Raw genomic sequence first — 21390 nt, forward strand, 5'->3', positions numbered from 1 at the left:
AGGCTGCTTTGTCCTGGATGGTGTCAAGCTTCTTCAGTGTTGGAGCTGCACTCATCCAAGCAAGTGGAGAGTGTTCCATCACACTCCTGACTTGTGCCTTGTAGATAGTGGACAGACTTTGGGAGTCAGAGGGTGAGTTACTTATTGCAGGATTCCTAGCCTCTGTCCTGCTTTTGTAGCCACGGTATTTATATGGCTAGTCCAGTTCAGTTTCTGGTTACTTTTTCATGTTGCATCAGATTTGAGACTGTGAGGTTGTCAAGACCTGGCACTAGGCACTCCTTGCTAGGAGAATAGAACAGGATTTCATTCTGTGTATTCAGCAGGAGGCTTGACTGTACAGGGTATAAAGCTGCCATGGGCCCCATAATTAAGGGGGCTACATTTTATTCAAGAAGGCAGTTTTAATGACTCAACAGGTCATTCATTAAGGATAAGCAAATAATCTTTTATGTACTTCATTGCTTACTTCACTCTCTTCCTTGCTGTGCCCTGTGCTCACTGGCTGACTGTTGAGAGACTGAAAGGTTTGGGCCTAGGTATGAATGCACAAAGCTTCTACCACAGGAAACTGGAGCAGTCAGCTTAACTGATTTGCAAAGTTTCTGTTAATCATAGTGGCTAGAACTTGTAATTTTATGTCATGGGGAGTGGTTACAGAGAGATGTATTTTGGTGGAAAACTGGACTCTGTTCCTTTATGTTGTCTTCTTCTTGAGCCCTCTACCTGTAGGCAGGTCAGACCCACAGTGCCACAACATCTACCTTGGGTGGGGCAAGGAGGCAGGTCCCGAATCCACCCCAGCCAGAATGAGGATCAAACCCTGTGTTGTTGGTACTAGTCTGATCCACACCGGCCATCCAGCCAACTGAACCATCCTGCCCCCAAGGAGTCTGGGTTACTATGGCCGCTTCCAACTTTACATGTATATTGTAGCCTGGAGTTATGGTAAGTGATGGCAGAGGTTCCAGTTTCTTTCCAGCAAATGGCTGACCGGGAATCTCTTCCACTCTTCCACGTCAGCATATGTTGGAAGGATTTACAACTTGATACTCAGCCTGTTTGGGCGCTTTATGAACACATCTTCCTTGGCCATCAAGTCCTGGAGTGGGATTTAAACTCAGAGACAGGCATATTACCCAATACACTCTCCTTTTTATTCATGTATCTTATGAATTTTGCTTTAATTGGTTAGTTTACAGTCAGCCTTTTCTCAATATGTAGTGTTTTCCTGCCTGCCTTCCAAAGGGACAGAGAATGTACGTGATGGCAAGTGCGAGATGTGTCACATGTAGTAATTATAGTTTTGGAAAATATTGGACTTTAAGAATAATCCTGTGCTGTAAGATCACATGATCTGTTTAAACCGATGAGTTAGCAGTGCGGGGAACCTCTGCAGAGAGAGCACTTCTTTAGTCATGGAGTTTGATACACATGTGTAGTTGCTACTGTTGTCTTGTAAATAAAGTTAAATGTTTCCACTAAGAAAAGTTGTCTGAAGATCAACTCTATAACTGACTGGCGATGAGAATAAATCAGAATTGGTGCTGTACCTTGCCCAGCGATTGTGAGTATCCAAGTTCATTAAAAACAACAGAAGATATACTCATCTGAAATACCACAGTTTGGCAGAATCGATCCCCTTGAGCCAGCCACAGTCTCAGTGTATTGAAAGCCTTGCATTCTTCTTTCAAGCAAACAAAAAAAGTGGGGAAGAGAAGAAGAAAGCGATCCTCCTGAGTATTTGTGGGAGCATAACTTACAGTATGATTCAAAGCTTGACACCCCCAGTGCCCCAGATTCCAGGATTTTCAGTGAATTAGTAAATCTGTTAAGGGACATTTTCAACCCAAGTCCTCAGTCTCAATGCAGAGGTTCAGGTTCAATTCATAGAATAGAGAGACAGTTGCTACCAACATGGTGAAATTAAAACAACTAATGGAATATTATGATTTTGGTGAAACCCTGAATGAAATGTGCAGAGATTGTTTAGTATGTGATGTGCAGGAAGACATTATTCAGCGAAGATTGCTGGCTCAAAGTGAATCTTGCTTTTAAGAAAGGATTAGAAATAGCGCTGGTGATGGAAAACAATGTAAGGGATTCACAAGCAATTCAAAGGGGTGCAAAATGGCGTCATTCTCCAGATCAGACAGAAACGGTCAGCTGAAAGTAGCGTGAAAAGCCGGGAGTCCATCACGAAGCGGGAAACAGCCCCCGCTAACTGAAAGATGAGAGGAAACAGCTTAGCTAATCAAAAAATAACTTTCAGCAACCTGGAAACAATGATTTTTCTAGTGATTGGCAATATAAAAAAGTAGAATGTTATTTTTGTCACAGGAGTGGATGCAACGAGACAGCGCAAAGCAAGATTTAAACAGGCTTCCAAACAACAAACAAAGTCCAATGAACTCTGTAGTGTAAAAGAGTCTGAAACAACAAATTCTGACATTTATTCATTATTCAACATGAAAGTTGGGAAGCCAGCCAATATTTGTTATAGTGCAAATGAATGGTAAACCATTAAAAATGGAAGTAGACACGGTAGCTTCCACCAGTGTAACAGGAGAATACACTTTCAGATATTTAAATAAAGATGATCAACAATTAAAATTGGAACAAATATCTGCTAAGCTGGGAATGTGCAGAGGTGAAGAAATCCAAGTAAAAGGTAGCAACAGAGCAACTGATCATTATAGAAACTAATCAGTACAGCTACCAGTGATGGTGGTAGGAGGTGAGGGGCCAAGCCTTCTAGGGCAAGATTGGTTACAGGAGATTAAAGTAAGCTGGTTTGAAATTTTCAGTTGCGAACAGGTGGGCTAAAAGAGCTGCTAGAAAAATGACAGATTTTAAGGATGAACTGGGAAAAATCCAAAGCCTACAGGCCAAGATTTACGTGAATCCAGAAGTAACCCCTTCTTTTTGAAAGCAAGACCAATGTCATGTGCCCTGAGAGAGAAACATAGAAAATAGGAGCAGGAGTAGGCCATTCGGCCCTTTGAGCCTGCTCCGCCATTTATTATGATCATGGCTGATCATCCAACTCAATAGCCTGCTCCCGCTTTCTCCCCATACCCTTTGATCCCTTTCGCCCCAAGAGCTATATCTAACTCCTTCTTGAAAACATACAATGTTTTGGTCTCAACTACTTTCTGTGGTAACGAATTCCACAGGCTCACCACTCTCTGGGTGAAGAAATTTCTCCTCATCTCAGTCCCAAATGGTCTACCCCGTATCCTCAGACTGTGACCCCTGGTTCTGGACTCCCCCACCATCAGGAACATCCTTCCTGCATCTACCATGTCTAGTCCTGTTAGAATTTTATAGGTTTCTATGAGATCCCCCCTCATTTTTCTGAACTCCAGCGAATATAATCCTAATCGACTCAATCTCTCCTCATATGTCAATCCCGCCATCCCAGGAATCAGTCGGTTAAACCTTGCACTCCTTCTGTAGAGAGTACATCCTTCCTCAGATAAGGAGACCAAAACTGCACAAAACATTCCAGGTATGGTCTCACCAAGGGCCTGTACAATTGCAGCAAGACATCTCAATACACTACCCCCAATCCCATGCACTTTAATTTCACATGCCAATCTCTTACGTGGGACTTTGTCAAAAGCCTTCTGAAAGTCCAAATAAACCACATCCACTGGCTCCCCCTCATCAACTCTACCACTTACATCCTCAAAAAATTCCGGTAGATTTGTCAAGCATGATTTCATAAATCCATGCTGACTCTGTCCAATTCTGGCACTGTTTACTACGTGCTTAGCTATTAAATCTTTTATAATGGATTCTAGAATTTTCCCCACTACCAACATCAGGCTGACTGGTCTATAATTCCCTGTTCTCTGTCTTTATATCCCTTTTTAAATAGTGGGGTTATATTAGCTACCCTCCAAACTGTAGGAACTGTTCCAGAGTCTATAGAATCTCGGAAGATGACCACCAATGCATCCACTATTTCTAGGGCCACTTCCTTAAGTACTTTGGGATGTAGATCATCAGGCCTCGGGGATTTATCCGCCTTCAATCCCATCAATTTCCCCAACACCATTTCCCTACTAATACTGATTTCTTTCAGTTCCTCCCTCTCACTAAACCCTGTGTTCCCCAACATTTCTGGTATTTTATTAATGTCCTCCTTTGTGAAGACAGAACCAAAGTATGTATTTAGTTGGTCAGCCATTTCTTTGTTCACCATTACTAATTCCGCTGTTTCTGACTGTAAGGGACCTACATTTGTCTTCACCAATCTTTTTCTCCAGTTAGAGAGACTGGATGTCATAAAAGCGGTTCAGTTCTCAAGAATGGGCTGCACCCAGAGTCCCTGTCTTTAAACCAGAGCAGACCATTCGGCTGTGTGGGGACAATAAACTAATGCTCAACAGAGCAGCCAAACTGGACAGGTACCCTATTCCCAAGATTGAAGATCTATATGCCAAACTAGCAGGGGAGGCAACATATACAAAACTTGACATGAGTCATGCATATTGGCAATTGTAGCTGGACGATGCCTCCTGGGAATTCATCACCATAAATACCCACAAAGAACCTTTTACCGATATACACGCCTGCCCTTTGGTGTTTCCTCAGCCTGTGCCATTTTTCAGAGGGCAATGAAGAGCTTACTACAAGGACTACCTCAGGTTGTAGTCTACCTGGACGATGTACTGATAACTGGATTTACAGAAAAGGAACACTTAGCTAACCTAGAGGAAGTCCTGAAATGATTTTTTACAGCAGCAATGCGCCCGAAGAAGGAAAAATGCACTTTTCAAGCAAATTGAGTGATCTATTTGGGCCACCGGGTAGATGCTCAAGGGTTACACCCAGCTGAAGAGAAGATTAAAGCAGTAAGAGAGGCCCTGCACTCAAGAACACCTCTGAACTTAGATCATTTTTAGGGATGATAAATTATGTGCAATTTCTACCAAACTTATCCACAGTTCTGGCCCCTCTGCATTCACTGCTAAGAAAGAACCAGCATTGATTTTGGGAGGCACCCCAAAAAGAAGCCTTCATGAAAGTTAAACAGCTCTTACACTCTTCAAATTTGTTAGTGGGTTATGACCAGACGAAGGAATTGGTGCTAACCTGCAAGGCCTACCCCTATGGAGAGGGAATGGTACTATCTCACAAAATGGATGACAGCAAGAGAGGTCAATAAGCTATGTATCTAGGACACTTACCACAGCTGAGAAAGGATATTCTCAGATTGAAATGGAAGGTCTGTCGATTGTTTCTGGTGTAAAAAATTTCCTCCAATACGTGCATGGGCAATATTTCACTGTTGTACCAGACCACAAACCACCTTTGGGTCTGTTTAGCAAGGAAAAGGCTATAATCGCATAGCCCCTGCAAGAATACAAAGATGGGTCCTAATTTTGGCAGCAAATGAATACACTTTTTTATATGCCGATGTCCTGAGTCACCTGCCTTTGCAAGAGAATGATGAACGTGTCCCAGTTCCACAGGAACTTGTATTAATGATGAATTTTCTAGATTCCTTGCCAGTCTGTGCCATACAGATAAGAAACTGGATGACTCGTGATCCAGTCCTGTCTCGAGTGAGAGACCAAGTGTTACATGGTTGATCCCAGGAACCAGTCTCCAATGAATTGAAGCCGTTCTTCAACTGAAGACACAAGAAGGGCAGTCAAGAAGATATTCTATCATGGATTGCACAGATAGCAATTCTTCCACAGGGAAGGGAACTACTTTTACTTGAGCTACAGAGTGCCCATCCAGGGATCTCCCAAATGAAGACCATAGTACGAAGTTATCTATGGTGGCTGGGGATGGATGGATGGAGATATTGAAAATGTCATAAAACACTGTTTGCAATGTCAGCAGCTACAAAAGTTGCCGGTGGCAGCCCCATTGCACCCATGGGAGCGGCCTGGCAGACCCTGGGTGCGATTGCACATTGACTACATTGATCCTTTCCTTGGAATCATGTTTCTACTGATTATAGATGCTCATGCCAAGTGGTTAGACATTGGATGTAAAGTCACCAATGTCGGGCAATACTATAGAAAAACTATGCCAGAACATCGCCATCCATGGATTGTCAGAGGTAATCGTCATAGATAATGGCACTGCATCTACGAGCGCTGAGTTCCAGCGGTACTCAACGGTATCAATCATGTGAAGACCACTGTACCATCCGTCATCAAACAGACTGGCAGAAAGGGCAGTACAAACTTTTAAGGCGTGGATGAAAACGTTAACAGGTGATTTGACGGAGACCACATTTTCTCATTTTCTATTTCATTACAGAACAATCCCCCACACTACGACAAGAGCAACACCGGCAGAATTGCTGATGCGGCGCTGTCTTCGGACAAGACCTAGCCTAATACTTCCCAGTTTGGAGGGGAAAGTGGAAAAAAGTCAAGGGAGCCAAAAAACGACTCATAATTTGCATAGTCATGAGTGACAATTTACTGTTGGAGAAGCAGTATGTGTAAAGAATTTTCATGGCGGACCAAAGTGGTTACCTGGTAAAGTGAGCTGTGTGATTGGACCATTGTCGTACCACATGGAAATGGAGGGCCATATCACCCGTAAGCATGTGGATCACTTAAGAAAAAGAGAAATACCGTAACAAGATATTGTTCTATCTGTAATCATTACAGAACCACTGGTTCTTGTTAAAGATGCTCAACCAAGGACAGACATGCCTGATGTCTCTATCGGAGTGGAAGACACTGAACTGCATGTGCCTAATGAGGTACCTGATGTTAATGTGATTCCAGAGAATGTGTTTCCTACAAAAGAATTTGAAGGCGTGGAGCTGCGATGTTCCACACGGATCAGGAAAGCACCTGAAAGTTTGAACTTGTAATTTCATGACCTGTGTAAGTATTGTAATGTCATGAGATAAATATCCTTGTAAATACAAAATGTACAGAAAAGTTAAAGGGGGAGGAATTTAGTAATTATAGTTTTGGGAAATGTTGGACTGTATCTTTAAGGATAATCCTGTGTTGTAAGATCACATGATCTGTGTAAGCCAATGTGTTAGCAGCACGGGGAACCTCTACAGAGAGAACATGTCTTTAATTATGGAGTTTGATGCATATGTGTAGTTGCTACTGCTGTCTTGTAAATAAAGTCAAATGTTTCCACTAAGTAAAGCTGTCTGAAGATCAACTGTATAACACACATGTAACAAGGTGTATATTATGATCACAGAAACACAATGCCATTTAACTAGATGTTGAGCAGTAAAATTGTGTTCCAGAACATAAAGGACAAGAGGTCTACTTATGGTATCGACGAGTAACAACTCTGCATAAATAAATGTCTCCAATATATGTTTAACCAAGCACGTGTGTTTTCTCTAGGGTACCACAGGAACTCCCAAAGGAGTTGTCCTTAGCCACCATAATGTTGTCAACAATGCCCGGTTCATAGGATACAGGATGGGCTACAATTGGCGGGTGAGTTCATAGATCCTAGTTGCATTAAATTTCCTTCACTGATAATGTCTCATTTACAAACCTTTTTATTAACCTCTTTGGTAGCACACTTGTGAACTAATTTTAAACCTAACCACCACCACAGTTCTTGCTTTAAAATTTTATTTTTAAATTCATGAAACCTCAAAAAGTAGCTTGTTCCTGAAGTATGAGGACATACCAAATCATGGGTGAGGGAGGATTTAGAATATGTTGAAACGTGGGCTATCACATCCTCCTGTGGCTTTGTTTAATTGCCTTAAGGAGCTAGAGAGGAATTAGTGAAAAGCACGGTATTTCTTGCCCTTAACTGAGCAGTTTACTTGGCTACTTCAGAGGGCAGTTATGAGTCAACCACATTGGTGTGGGAGTGGAGTCACACACAGACATAGGGAAGAATTTTCCCACTGTCGGGGAAGTGCAGGAGCAGCCGTGGGCGGGTGCGCCTCTGATCGGCACCCCCGATTGGGGGCGCGCTGCCATTTTACATGAGTTGGGACCTGTCCATCACTTAAACTCAAGCCTTTATTAAAAATTTAAAAACCCTCATGAAACCTCATCCCACCCGTGGATGAGGTTTCATGCTTTTTCTGAAGCCCACCAGGGCTCCCGGCCTGCCCGCCAACCCTAAGGTTGGACGGGCAGGTCCATTAAAGAGGTTAATGGCTTTGTCAATGGCCTCAATAGGCTGTTGACAGGTCGGTGGGTGCACAGCTGATTCCGCTGCACCCTCGCCAACCTGAAAATGGAAATGAGGCGGGGGTGACGTCAAGAGTTCCGCCCGATATCATCCCGTGTCATTTTATGCGTCGGCGAGTGGGCCCCGCTCCCTGCTCGCCGACCTCAAGACCCTGCCCATAGACTAGATAAGGACAGCAGGCTTCATTACTGAAACAGTTGGGGTGTATTTTAAGAAAAAGCAAAATACTGCGGATACTGGAAATCTGAAATAAAAACAGAAAATGCTGGAAAAACTCAGCAGGTCTGACAGCATCTGTAGAAAGACAGAAACAGAGTTAATGTCTTGATAAAAGCAAATAAAAACAGAAAATATTATTAATATTTTGAGTCTGGTGTGACTCTTCAAAGCTAAAGTAGAAATGAAATAGAATTTATACTGCTGGAGGGGTGTGAAGCAGGTAAAGCAGAATAGAAGGCCAGGGCAAAGGAGAGATTGAAAAAGTGTCATGGACACAAGACAAAGGGAGTTTAATAGTAATGGTGAAAACTAAAGAAGGTGCTGTTAGTGGCATAGTGGTGAGAGAGCAGAATATGTTAATGGAAGTACAAATGTCAGTACTTTGTGAAAGAACAGATTGAACAAGTGACAGTTGTCCCTGTTGTGGGGAGAGTGGTGGTGGGGGTGGTGGTTGGGGAAAAGAATAAAAAAGGGATAAAAAAGGCATTTTAAAAAGGGATAAAATGAATAAAGGTAGAAAGAAATATATTATAAATAAAGTTAATACCACCACTCCCTCTCCCACCCCTCCAACAGGGCCATCTGTCACTTGTTCAATCTGTTCTTTCACAGAGTGCTGACCCTTGTACTTTCATTAACATATTCTGCTTTCTCACCTTTATGCCACTATCAGCACCTTCTTTAGTTTTCACCATTACCATTAACACTCCCTTTGTCTAGTGTCCATGACATCTTTGAGAATCTCACCTTAGCTCCCATATATTGCTGACCTTCTATCCTGCTTTACCTGCTCCAACCCCTCTCATTTCTACTCCTCTTTAGCTCTGAAGAAGTCATATGAACTCAAAACCTTAACTCTGTTTCTCTCTTCACAGATGCTGTCAGACCTTCTGAGTTTTTCCATTATTTTCTGTCTTTATTTGTTTTTTTTTACTGTTCCCGCCTTTTTATTTAAGAGTTTTTAAAAAATGGAATTGAAATTCTCAAACCTCCATGATAGGAGTTTTGCACAGCTTCTCTAGGTTATTAGACTCTGGATTATTAGTCTCCTAATATGACGCTACTGTTTCCCAGTTTTTCTTAAATTGGCCGCGGATTTGTCTAATTTTTGTAGCTCTTGGGAGATAGAAATTGATTGCTGATTGATATATGAGGTTGCACAATTGACTGATGGGTTGGGCCTGATTGATCTGATGATCAGGTCACAAGCTTCTGTAACTCTATACTGATGTCCTTCTCTCTTAGCCTTAGCATGAAGTAATTCCTTTAATTCCTTATCTTCCATGTTTTCAACTATACATGGTTTCCCAGCACTGTCATCACCAATGTTTCTGCCCTTCTGTCATCCTTGAATCTCACCCTTTATATAAATTCTTTCATTAACATGGCTTCCGTGACTGGAGCACAGTTTTTATTCTGGTTTCACCTGATTTGACCCCTTCAATTTAAATTTGTGACTTCAGTTCTTTTAAAAATCAGTGTTGGTAATCTACCCCCTCTGAGGTTGTTGACATCCCTGGGTGGAGTTGGTTCTGATATCCCTCCGAGGTTGATGATGATGGTCTCTGGGTAGGGTTGGCTGAGTTATTTAGGAATTCCAGTAACCTATTCCAAGCAGGATTTCTAGCATGAGGAGGCTTTATATTTTATGCAACATTTTTCTATAAAGTCCATTTGCCCTTCCTTATCCCAGCCACTTCTTCTGTCTCTGAATGCTGTACATGCATTGGGACTATTCTGTGTTCAGGCTGCCAACTCCTACGTCCCTGCATTCTTTTTACTGGTTCCCTTTGTGTTCTCGGTAGTCTAACATGTGCCAGAGTAAAAAAAGCTCCTCCAATGGCTAAAATAGTTTAAGCACAAATACGAGTTTAAGGGTCACTCCCTATTCCATCGTAAGATAGCTAATCTCTACCTAGGTCAAATGGGAAGCTGCAATTGGCGGTTCTGTAGGGATGCTGCCATTGGTTTCTGCCCATGGGCTAGAGGACAAACTATTAATTTCCAAGTTATCTGCTTAAATGTTTACAAATGTGATGTACCCTCAGGTGCATGCACACACTCACTGTGTCAGCTGCAAGAATGGTTGTTTGGGTGAAGTATGGTTGGTTTTCAGTGAACATGGAGTCACAAGAGGTGAGAGGAGAAGAGAACATTGGCAGAAAATAATATATTAACAAATTCTCTTGTTTCTTCCTCTGTTATTTTTAGAACGCTCGGTTGTGTGTTCCAGTTCCACTCTTTCACTCCTTTGGTTGTGTGGGAGGTACTCTGACCATGGTCATGTATGGGTGCCTGGCAGTTTTTTCCTCTCGAAGTTTTGATGGCCGGGCCGCTCTTCAGGCAATCCGGACTGAAAGGTATAACTGCAGTTACTGTCAGACAGAAAAGCAACAGTAAAGAGAGCCCTGCTGTAACTAGGCACCAGGCTCTCACTGGACATGATGAACACCACAACATAGACCAATGGCCAACTTCTTGGAGCCTGGTGGTTGCCATAGGGATGATGTTGTATTCAGGTATCAATAAGCTGATCATAGATCTCCCACTAAACCGTAATCTCACTTACACAGGTGGAAGGTTGATGTGGGAAAATGGAAAAAAACTGCTTTACTCTTACTACTTGGAGTTAAAGCATGCTGATGAAGGCAGTGTAGAGGGAGCTTTACTCTGTATCTAACCCTGTGCTGTAAATGCCCGGCAAATGTTTGATGGGGACAGTGTAGAGACCAATAACTTTAAAAAAAAATTTGAACTTCCAGCTGAAAGGATGACACAACAAGATTTCATGTTTTAAGTCTTTTACTGTAACAACCAGACTAAAAACACTGACTAAACACTATTTTTGTTAGGAACTTATACTTTTAACTACAGAATGGAACTTTCTCCTTTTACTTTTAACACACCTAAAAACCCACCTCACAAGTATACTTTACACTGACCCTTAGGTAGCCATTCGATTTTCCTGGATCTAGTCCAAAGCTCCTGAGAGTTTGCTTCCCTTCCTTTCCTTCCCAACCTTTTAAACCCAGAAATATCTTTTGCTTTGAGGGCTAGGTGAGTCTTCCACCTTCAGATGAATCGTCATGAGTTTGGTCTTTTCAATTTGAGCATGAGCTTCTACCTGTATTCCTGCTCGGTGAACCAGACTTTCGGCCTCTAGCTGTTCCCCCATCCAGATCCTGACAGACTCCCCGTGCCTGAGTTTCAGGGATATCTTAGAAACCATTCCCTCTCAGTCCATTTCGCTGACAATGTGAATGACTCGGGCCTTGTATCCAGGTAGAAATGCTGATTAAAAGCAAAATACCGCAGATGCTAGAAATCTGAAACAAAAAAAGAAAATGCTGGAAAAACCCTGAACAGGTCTAGCAGGTTTCTCTCGTGAAGAGAGAAACAGAGTTAACATTTCGAGTCTGTATGACCCTTCTTCAGAGCTTCTTCCAGCTTTGAAGGGTCATACGGACTCGGAACGTTAACTGTTTCTCTCTCCACAGATGCTGTTAGTCCTGCCGAGTTTCTCTAGCCTTTTCTGTGTTTGTTTTAGAAATGCTGCTTAGCTATCCTTGAGGCCACCAACTCTCTTATCTTGAAAGAAAAAGGACAGTTCAAAGTATAATTGTTTATAACACAACATTTGCCACACCTCCCTGGGACTTTGAAGACTACCAGTCAAACCACTGTAAACACGGGTGCTGCTGCCTTTGGGTCCAAAAGTGAATGCCTTATACCTTCTTTCCAGCAAAAGAACCTCCCTTTAATCTTTAGCAGCCGTATCAACAAGGCCTGCCATTAGGCAGACTTCAGAAAAGGCCACGACCCCCCTTCACCTTATCCTAAATTAAAGACAGTTTCAAAAACTTAATTTTATAAACTGCATAGGTTAGATACCCTGTTAAAAATAGGTTGTACCTATCCTGAGTGTGTTTGATGGGACAGAGGAGGGGAGTTTTACTTTGTATCTAACCTATGCTGTACCTGCCCTGGGAGTATTTGATGCTGGCACTAGGTTCCTCAATTTGACGAGCACAAAACAACACAAGTAAATTGTATACTTCAACAAAGTATTTACATAAGAAATAGGAGCAGGAGTAGGCCATTCGGTCCCTCAAGCCTGCCCTGCCATTCAATAAGATCATGGCTGATCAGCCCAGGCCTCAACTCTTCTTGTGCCAGCTCCTCGTAGCCCTCAACTCCCCATTATTTCAAAAATCTATCTACCTCCTCTTTAAATATTTTCAGTGACCTAGCCTCCATAGCTCTCTGGCATTGAGAATTCCAGACATTTATTACCCTCTGAGAGAAGAAATTCCATCACATCTGTTTTAAATGAGTGCTCCTTATTCTGTAACTGTGTCCCCTAATTCAAGGTTTCTCCCACTCATGGAAACGTCTTCTCAACATCTACCCTGTCAAGCCCCCTCAGAATCTTGTATGTTTCAATAAGATCACCCCTCAATCTTCTAGACTCCAGTGAATAAAGGCTTAACCTGTTTAGCCGTTCTTGATAAGTCAACCTCTTCATCCCAGGAATCAGCCTAGTGAATCTCTTTTGAACTGCCTCCAATGCCAGAATATCCTTCCTTAAATAAGGGGACCAAAACTGTACACAGTACTCCAGGTGCGGCCTCACCAACACCCTGTACAGTTGTAACAAGACTTCCCTATTTTTGAACTCCATCCCCCTACCAATACAGGCTAAAATTCCATTTGCCTTCTTAATTACTTGCTGCACCTGCATGCTAACTTTGTGTTTCATGCACAAGAACACCCAGATCCCCCTGTGCTGCACTTTTTTGGGGTCTCTCTCCATTTAAATAATAGTCTGCCTTTTGATTCTTCCTACTAATGTGCATGACCTCACACTTTCCTACATTTAATTCTATCTGCCCAGTTTTTTCCCACTCACTCAACATGTCTATATCCCCTTGCAGGTTCCTTACATCCACAGCACAATATGCCTTCCCACCTATTTTTGTATCATCAGCAAATTTGGATACATTACACTTTGCCCCCCTCCTCCAAGTCACTAATATAGATAGTAAATAATTGAAGCCCTAGGACTGATCCTTGTGGCGCTCCACTAGTTACGTCTTCCCAACCTAAAAAAGACCCATTAATCCCAACTCTGTCTTCTGTGTGTTAACCAATCCATGCTAATACATTACTCCCAATACCGTGAGCTCCTATCTTGTTCAGTAACTTTTTATGTGGCACCTTATTGAATGCCTTCTGGAAATCCAAATACACTACATCTACTGATCCCCCTTTGTCAACTCTGCTTATTATATCCTCAAAGAACTCTAGCAAATTTGTCAAACATGATTTCCCTTTCGCAAAACTATGTTGACTCTGTTTGATTGTGTTAAGCTTTTTGTCCCACTATTTCTTCCTTAATAATGGACTCTAGCATTTTCCCAACGACAGATGTTAGACTGACTGGCTTATAGTTTCCTGCTTTTTGTCTCCCTCCCTTCTTGAACAGGGGCATCACATTAGTGATTTTCTAATCCACTGGGACCCTCCCGGAATCCAGTGAATTCTGAAATATTTCGACCAATGCCTCCACTATCTCTATAGCCACATGCTTTAAAACCCTTGGATGCAGGTCATCAGGTCCTGGCGACTTGTCTGCCAATAGTCTCATTAGTTTGCCAAATACTATATCCCTCATGATAGAGACTGTTACAAGATCTTTCCTTCCATTAGCTCCTTGCTTATCTGATATCTTTAGGGTGTTTATAGTGTTTTAGTCACAGAGGATATTAATTAAGGCCATTCCAATATTGTGGGAATGATGGAAATGTGAATCAAACAAATTTGGGAGGTGGCATGATCAAAGATCTTGACAGAAAAGAAAGGTTGGTGTTGGAGTTGTAGTTTTCAAGAGCAGAAAGGTCAAGAATTAGTTTTTTTTTGAGGAGAGGGTGATGATGGCAGATGAAGATGAGGAACGAGGATAGGGAACCATTATAATATTGACTAACATGGGGACCAGGAGTGTAAATGTGGTGGTCAGCATTTTAATGGGAATATGGTCAAGATAGCAGATTGAGCTGGGTCTCGTGGCCTAGCAAGCCACTCAGTTGTATCAAACCTGCCAAAAAGTTGAAAAGGAATGGAATCGGACAGATGAACTAGCATTGACCAGGCACCAGAAACGATAATGGTAATTCAGCCCTGTTGACCCTGCAAAGTCCTCTTTATTTCTGGGGGCTCATGCCAAAATTGGGAGAGCCGTCACAGACTAGTCAAGCAACAGACCGACATAGTCATCCTCACAGAATCATACCTACAGATAATGTTCCAGACACCACTATCACCATCCCTGGGTATGTCCTGTCCCACCAGCAGGACAGACCCAGCAGAGGCGGGTATACAGGCACAGTGGTATACTGCTTGAGGGAGTTGCCCTGGGAGTCCTCAATATTGACTCTGGATCCCATGAAGTCTCATGGCATCAGGTCAAACATGGGAAAAGAAACCTCTTGCTGATTATCATGTACCGCCCTCCCTCAGCTGATGAATCAGCGCACCTCAATATTGAAACCACTTGGAGGAAGCACTGAGGGTGGCAAGGGCGCAGAATATATCTGGGTGAGGGACTTCAATGTCCATTACCAAGAGTGGCTCAATAACTCTGACCAAGCTGGCCGAGTCCTAAAGGACATAGCTGCTAGACTGGGTCTGTGGCAGGTGGTAAGGAAACCAAGGAGAAGGAAGAACATACTTGACCTCATCCTCATCAACCTGCATGCCACAGATGCATCTGTCCATGACAGTATTGGTAGGAGTGACCACCGCACAGTCATTGTGGAGGTGAAGTCCCGTCTTCACATTGAGGATACCCTCCATAGAGTTGTGGCACAACCACCATGCTAAATGGTATAGATTTTGAACAGATCTAGCAACTAAAAACTGGGCAACCATAAGGCGCTGTGGACCATCAGCAGCAGCGGAATTGTACTCGACCACAATCTTTAACCTCATGGCCTGGCATATCCTCCCAGTACCGCCAAGCCAAGGAATCAACCCTGGTTCAATAGAGAGTGCAGGAGGGCATATCTAAAAATGAGGTGTCGACCTTGTGAAGCTACAACACGGGACTACCTGCGTGCCAAACAGCATAAGTAGCAAGTGATAGACAGAGCAAAGCAATTCCACAACCAACGGATCAGATCCAAGCTCTGCAGTCCCGCCACATCCAGTGAGTCAATGGTGGACAATTAAGCAACTCACTGGAGGAGGAGGCTGCACAAATATCTCCAATGATGGGGAGCCCAGCACATCAGTACAAAAGATAAGGCAGAAACATTTGTGACAATCTTCAGCCTGAAGTGCCGAGTAGATGATCCATCTCATCTTTCTCCAGGGGTCCACAGCATCACAGATGCCAGTCTTCACCTAATTCGATTTGCTCCATGTGATATCAAAAAATGGCTGAAGGCACTGGATACTGCAAAGGCTATGGGCTGTGACAATATTCCAGCAATAGTACTGAAAACTTGTGCTCCAGAACTTGCCTTGCCCCTGACCAAGCTGTTCCAGTGCAGCTACAACACTGGCATCTACCCAGCAATATGGAAAATACAAAGAAGCAGGACAAATCCAACCCGGTCAATTACTACCCCATCAGTCTACTGTCGGTCATCAGTAAAGGGATCATTAACAGTGCTATCAAGCAGAACTTGCTTAGCAATAACCTGCCCACTGAGGCTTAATTTAGGTCCCACCAGGGCCACCCAGCTCCTGACCTCATTATATCTTGGTTCAAAAATGGATAAAAGAGCTGAACCCAAGTGGTGAGGTGAGGGTGACTGCCCTTGACATCAAGGCAGCATTTGACAGAGTGTGGCATCAAGGAGCCCTAGCAAAACTGGAGTCAGTGAGAATCTGGGAAAACTCCCTGTTGGTTGGAGTCTTACCTAGCACAAAAGAAGATGGTTGTGGTTGTTGGAGGTCAATCATCTCAGTTCCAGATGCAGGAGTTCCTCAGGATCGTGTCCGAGGCCCAACCATCTTCTGCTGCTTCATCAATGACCTTCCTTCCATCATAAGGTCAGAAGTGGGGATATTTGCTGATGATTGCGCAGTGTTCAGCATGACTCAGATACTGAAGCAGTCCATGTCCAAATGCAGCAAGATCTGGACAAGTGGCAAGTAACATTCACGCCACACAAGTGCCAGGCAATGACCATCTCCAACAAGAAAGAATCTTAATCTTTGCTCCTTGACAATCAATGGCATTAACATTGCTGAATTCCCCACCTCTTAACATCCTGGGGGTTACCATTGACCAAAAGTGGAACTAGACTAGCTATTTAAATACTATGGCTACAAGAGCAGGTCAGAGGCTAGGAATCCTGCAGTGAGTAACTTGCCTCCTGACTCCCTAAAGCCTGTCCACTATCTACAAGGCACAAGTCAGGCGTGTGACGGAATACTCCCCACTTGTCTGGATGAGTGCAGCTCCAACAACACTTGAGAAGCTCAACACCATCCAGGACAAAGCAGCTCACTTGATTGACACCAAATACACAAACATTCACTCCCTTCACCACCAATGCACAGTGGCAGCAGTGTGTACCATCTACAAGATGCACTGCAAGAACTCACCAAGCCTCCTTGGGTAGCACCTTGCAAGCTGACAACCATTACCATCTAGAAGGACAAAGGTAGCAGATACCTGGGAACACCGCCATCTGGAAGTTCCCCTCAAAGCCGCACACCATCCTGACTTGGAAATATATCACCACTTCTTCACTGTTGCTGGGTCAAAATCCTGGAACTCCCTTCCTAACAGCACTGTGAGTGCACCTACACTGCTTGGACTGCAGCGGTTCAAGAAGGCAGCTCACCACCACCTTCTCAAGGGCAATTAGGGATGGGCAATAAATGCTGGCCGAGCCAGCAACACCCACATCCCAAGAATGGGTAAAAAAAAAACGGAGGGGAGACGGGAGATAAACTGAAGAAAGGTGCAAGTTCAGGGTTAGGGTAGGGGTGGGAAGTTTGCCCTGGTGTGTAGTGGTGTCAATTCTATATCAATTGGGGGTTAATCATATTCAGGTAGTTGGCATTCAGTATATGAGCAGGCTTAAATAGTGATTGGTGGATTTGAAGTGCATGATTTATAATATGTCTCCCTGTGAATAAAAGCTTGTAAGTGTATAAAAACTATGCTCCAGTTCACACTCGCTATCTGAGTTATAACAATGGGAGAAGCAGCAGAGACAGCTTGATGAATGCCCTGCACTTTGATAACAAGTCCATGAGCTCCTTGCACTTTTGGAGGTTAGCGGGGAGCAGGGGATTAAGGTTAGTGGTGGTGAACTGAAGTCGGGTTAACAATGCTCTCCAGGATGATTATGGAGTATTCAGAATTTTAAGCAAAGGAGAGTGAGGTCCCATGGTGCTCGATGCGGTCAGACCAAATACAGTGAAGGATGGATTAAGTAGTTTTGTGCCAGTTACAATCCAGTCTGTCCTCCCTTGGACTTGAGGGAATGAAGATGGGGTTCATATCAGAGCCACAATCAGGGTGAGAAAGGCTAACTTTTACTGGGGCAGGAAAATCAGAAGTGTTGGTGAGAGTGTGATTGCAAGTGTCTGTGGAATGCAAGATGTTGATGCAATCATCCATTGGTTTATGGACAGCAAATACCTTATTCGTGAGTGAACAGACATGCTGGAGTATGTAGAGAGGGAGGGAAGTTTTGAGATTAACCCCTAGCTGAGTGAGAAGGTTGTTGCGAGATGAGGCTGTGGCAATTGGGGTTATTGCTGATATCGGTGGCAGTGATTGGTGCCTCACTGGACCCTTTGGAGAATGTACAGAGGGTAGCTGTGGGTTTTCCTGAGCGGGATTCAAGTCTGGGATAGCAGCAGGGCATGAATAATGTTTGGGATTATAGTGGTAACAGGGTTAAATACCTAAGAGGGAGAATTAAAAGGTAACATGATTGGGTGACAAGAAGGAGAGGAGACCGGAGATGAACTGACAGCAAAAGGAAGAAGGAATAATGGGCTGGAATGTGAACCAGCATCTAGAATGGACACATAGGCTGAATTTTCACCGAGTTGGGATGACTCGGGAGTCTTTTAAAAATTGCAGGCCAGTCCCAATTCCGGGATTCCCGATTCCACTCCCAGGCTGTCTGATTTTCAGGAGAATCTTGAAAGGGTGTAGTCTGATTCCTGTCAAATGCACGCATTTCATTTATGGACCTCATGCCCTCAATGCCCACTTCTGCCCTTCCTCCCGTCCCCCATGGCCCCTCATTCACTGTATAGAACCAATGAACCTATATTGACAGTAGGATGGGTTAATAAAAAGCTTTAAAAACATAATTCATTCATAATCTGCTACCATATTTTTTAAAAGTAAATTCACTAGAAGGCAATAAAAGTGTCAGTCATCCAGACCCTTTAAAGCATCAATAACAAAAACAGCAAGCCCTTGAAACCACTTAACCCTGTGTAAATAAACAATGTGAAATTGACCTCAGAAATCAAAGAGCCTGAGCTCTCAATCAAGCAATGGCTTCCCTGGGGCCTCCGTGTTTCAACATGAGTAATGGTTGTCAGGGCTCTCATTATGCATGCTTGGCTGAGAGCCCAGACAACCTCCAATCATAACCATCTTTCTTTATGCTAGGCATGACTCCAACCAATGGAGAGTTTTCCCCCTGATTCTTATTGACTCCAGTTTTGCTAGGGCTTCTTCATGCCACACTCAGCCAAATGCTGCCATGATGTCAAGGACAGTCACTCTCAACTCATCCCCTAAGTTCAGCTCTTCTGTCCATGAATGGAGCAAGACTGTAATGAGGTCAGGAGCTGAATGGCCCTGGCAGAACCCAAACTGAGCAAAAGTGTCAGGTTATTGCGGAATAAGTGCCACTTGATAGTACTGCCATCGACACCTTCCATCTCTTTGCTGATGATTGAGAGTGGACTGATGAAGTGGTAATTGGCCAGGTTGGATTTATCCTGCTTCTTGTGTACAGGACATACCTGGGCAATTCTCCACATTACTGGGTAGATGCCAGTTTTTTAGCTATACTGGAGCAGTTTGGCTAGGGGCATGGCTATTTCTGGAGCACAAGTCTTCATTGCTATTGCCAGAATGTTATCAAGGCCCATAGCTTTTGCAGAATCTAGTGCCTGCAGCCCTTTCTTGGTATCATGTGGAGTGAATCGAATTGGCTGAAAACTAGCATCTATGATGCTGGGGATCTCTGGAGGAGGCCAAGATGGATCATTCACTCAGCATTCACTCGGATTGTTGCAAATGCTTCAGCCTTGTCTTTTGCACTGGTGTGCTGCGCTCCCCCATCATTAAGGGTGGGGATATTTGTGGACCCTCCTCCTCCAGTTAGTTGTTTAATTGTCCACCACCATTCACGGCTGGACGTGGCAGGACTGCAGGGCTTAGATCTGGTCCATTGGTTATGGGATTGCTTAGCTCTGTCTATCACATGCTGCTTTTGCTGTTTGGCATGCAAGTAGTCATGTGTTGTGGTTTCACTGGATTGACGGCTCATTTTCAGGTATGCCTGATGCTGCTCCTGGCATGCCCTCCTGTACAAGTTCCTTTGCCTCCTGTGATGGCTGACTATTTCCTCCTCAAGCTCAAAATTTCTTTGCTCAGTCGATGAGCTAATGCTTGGTGTGGATCTCAAAGAGCTCAGGTCCTACATGTTATACATGCGACCAGATGAGCAACAGCATCTGCTAAATGTGAGTTTATTTTTTGGGTAGCATTCACCTGTCCAAACTATCCTTGTAAAATAATCTTCCTTGTACGCTGACAAGACCCCAATACTGAGGACATGGAGTTCCACAGAGTAAGAATAAGTTAGAGGGTTCAGTGTGATGTGAACACTGAGGACCACAGAAAGGGGTGAGGACCACAAGAAGGGGAAGTAAGATAGATGAGTTGAAGCTGAGAGGAGAGGAGAAGAGAAAAAGGTTCAGAGAAATGTTGAGCAGAATTGCACTACCAAAATAAATAGACCAGAATGGGAAAGAAAGAGATTGACATTTAGTAGGATTCAGCTGAAGAGGCATAGAAATGCAAAGAATTGTAAAATAAATTGTAATTGTAAAGTAGTTCCCTGGTGCATTTGCCATGGCAGCATCACAGCCAATCAGATGCGACCTACCAACCAATCAGCACCTTTTTCCCGTACAGTTTAATTGTTGCCCCTTTTGTAATTTGGTATTTTTGCATCTGTCCTGATGAGTGCAAGATGAAAAGCTTCAACAGCATGACTTTTTTCAGCAATTCTCAAGTTCTATATTACTAAATGACTAATTGTAGAATTGTACCGTGTTCTGACACTCTTGTGTGCTCTGCTTGTTTTCCTAGATGTACGGTCCTATATGGGACACCAACAATGTACCTTGACATGTTGGGCCAGAATGACTTCTCTGCTTTTGACCTCTCAACGCTGGAAGCAGGTAAGATGAAAGCTCCTGTATTTGAAAGGGAAGATATTTTGCCCCTTTCTCTTTTCAGGAACACAGTGTATTGCATGTATATTGGGGTTGGCCATTGGGTAGTTTGCTTTTAGACCTCTGACCTTGAATGGGGGTGTAGAGCTGTGTGCTACAACCCACATGTGGGATTTTTCGATGCAGCTCGGACTGATGAGGCAGAAGACTTTGTATGTTGGCTGCAAGGATTAGATGTGAAATGAGTTGTGCCGTCTCAACCAGTACAAAACTAGCAAATTACAATATTGCACAAAGACAAACAGGTGGCTATTGAGTAAAATGTAAAAATTCTCAGATAGAGCAAAGGGGGGTGATCTGAGTTGCCCTAAGTTCTGCTATTGCTAAATATGGGAAGCCTTCTCATCTAACATTGACACCCAGTAGTAGAGAGTCCTAAATGGACTCAAATTTGGAGGGGCTGGGGAGGAACTGAGGGAAGCGTTATACCTTTTCATCGATGCCCTGATGATCAGTCTTGTGGAAGTTGACAGAACCTCA

General features: G+C 43.4%; 1 protein-coding gene across 1 annotated transcript in view; it reads left to right on the forward strand.

Annotated features, from left to right (window-relative positions):
• The window catches only part of acsf2 (acyl-CoA synthetase family member 2), a 245048-nt gene that overhangs the window by 102969 nt on the left and 120689 nt on the right, over nucleotides 1-21390 (forward strand). The window contains exons 7-9 of the mRNA XM_041216824.1: nucleotides 7359-7454; nucleotides 10603-10751; nucleotides 20765-20856. Of these exons, the coding sequence (XP_041072758.1) occupies nucleotides 7359-7454; nucleotides 10603-10751; nucleotides 20765-20856 (337 nt within the window). The remainder of the gene's footprint in view (nucleotides 1-7358; nucleotides 7455-10602; nucleotides 10752-20764; nucleotides 20857-21390) is intronic.

Source organism: Carcharodon carcharias, chromosome 22 (genome assembly GCF_017639515.1).
Source record: "Carcharodon carcharias isolate sCarCar2 chromosome 22, sCarCar2.pri, whole genome shotgun sequence".
NCBI classification, from domain to species: domain Eukaryota; kingdom Metazoa; phylum Chordata; class Chondrichthyes; order Lamniformes; family Lamnidae; genus Carcharodon; species Carcharodon carcharias.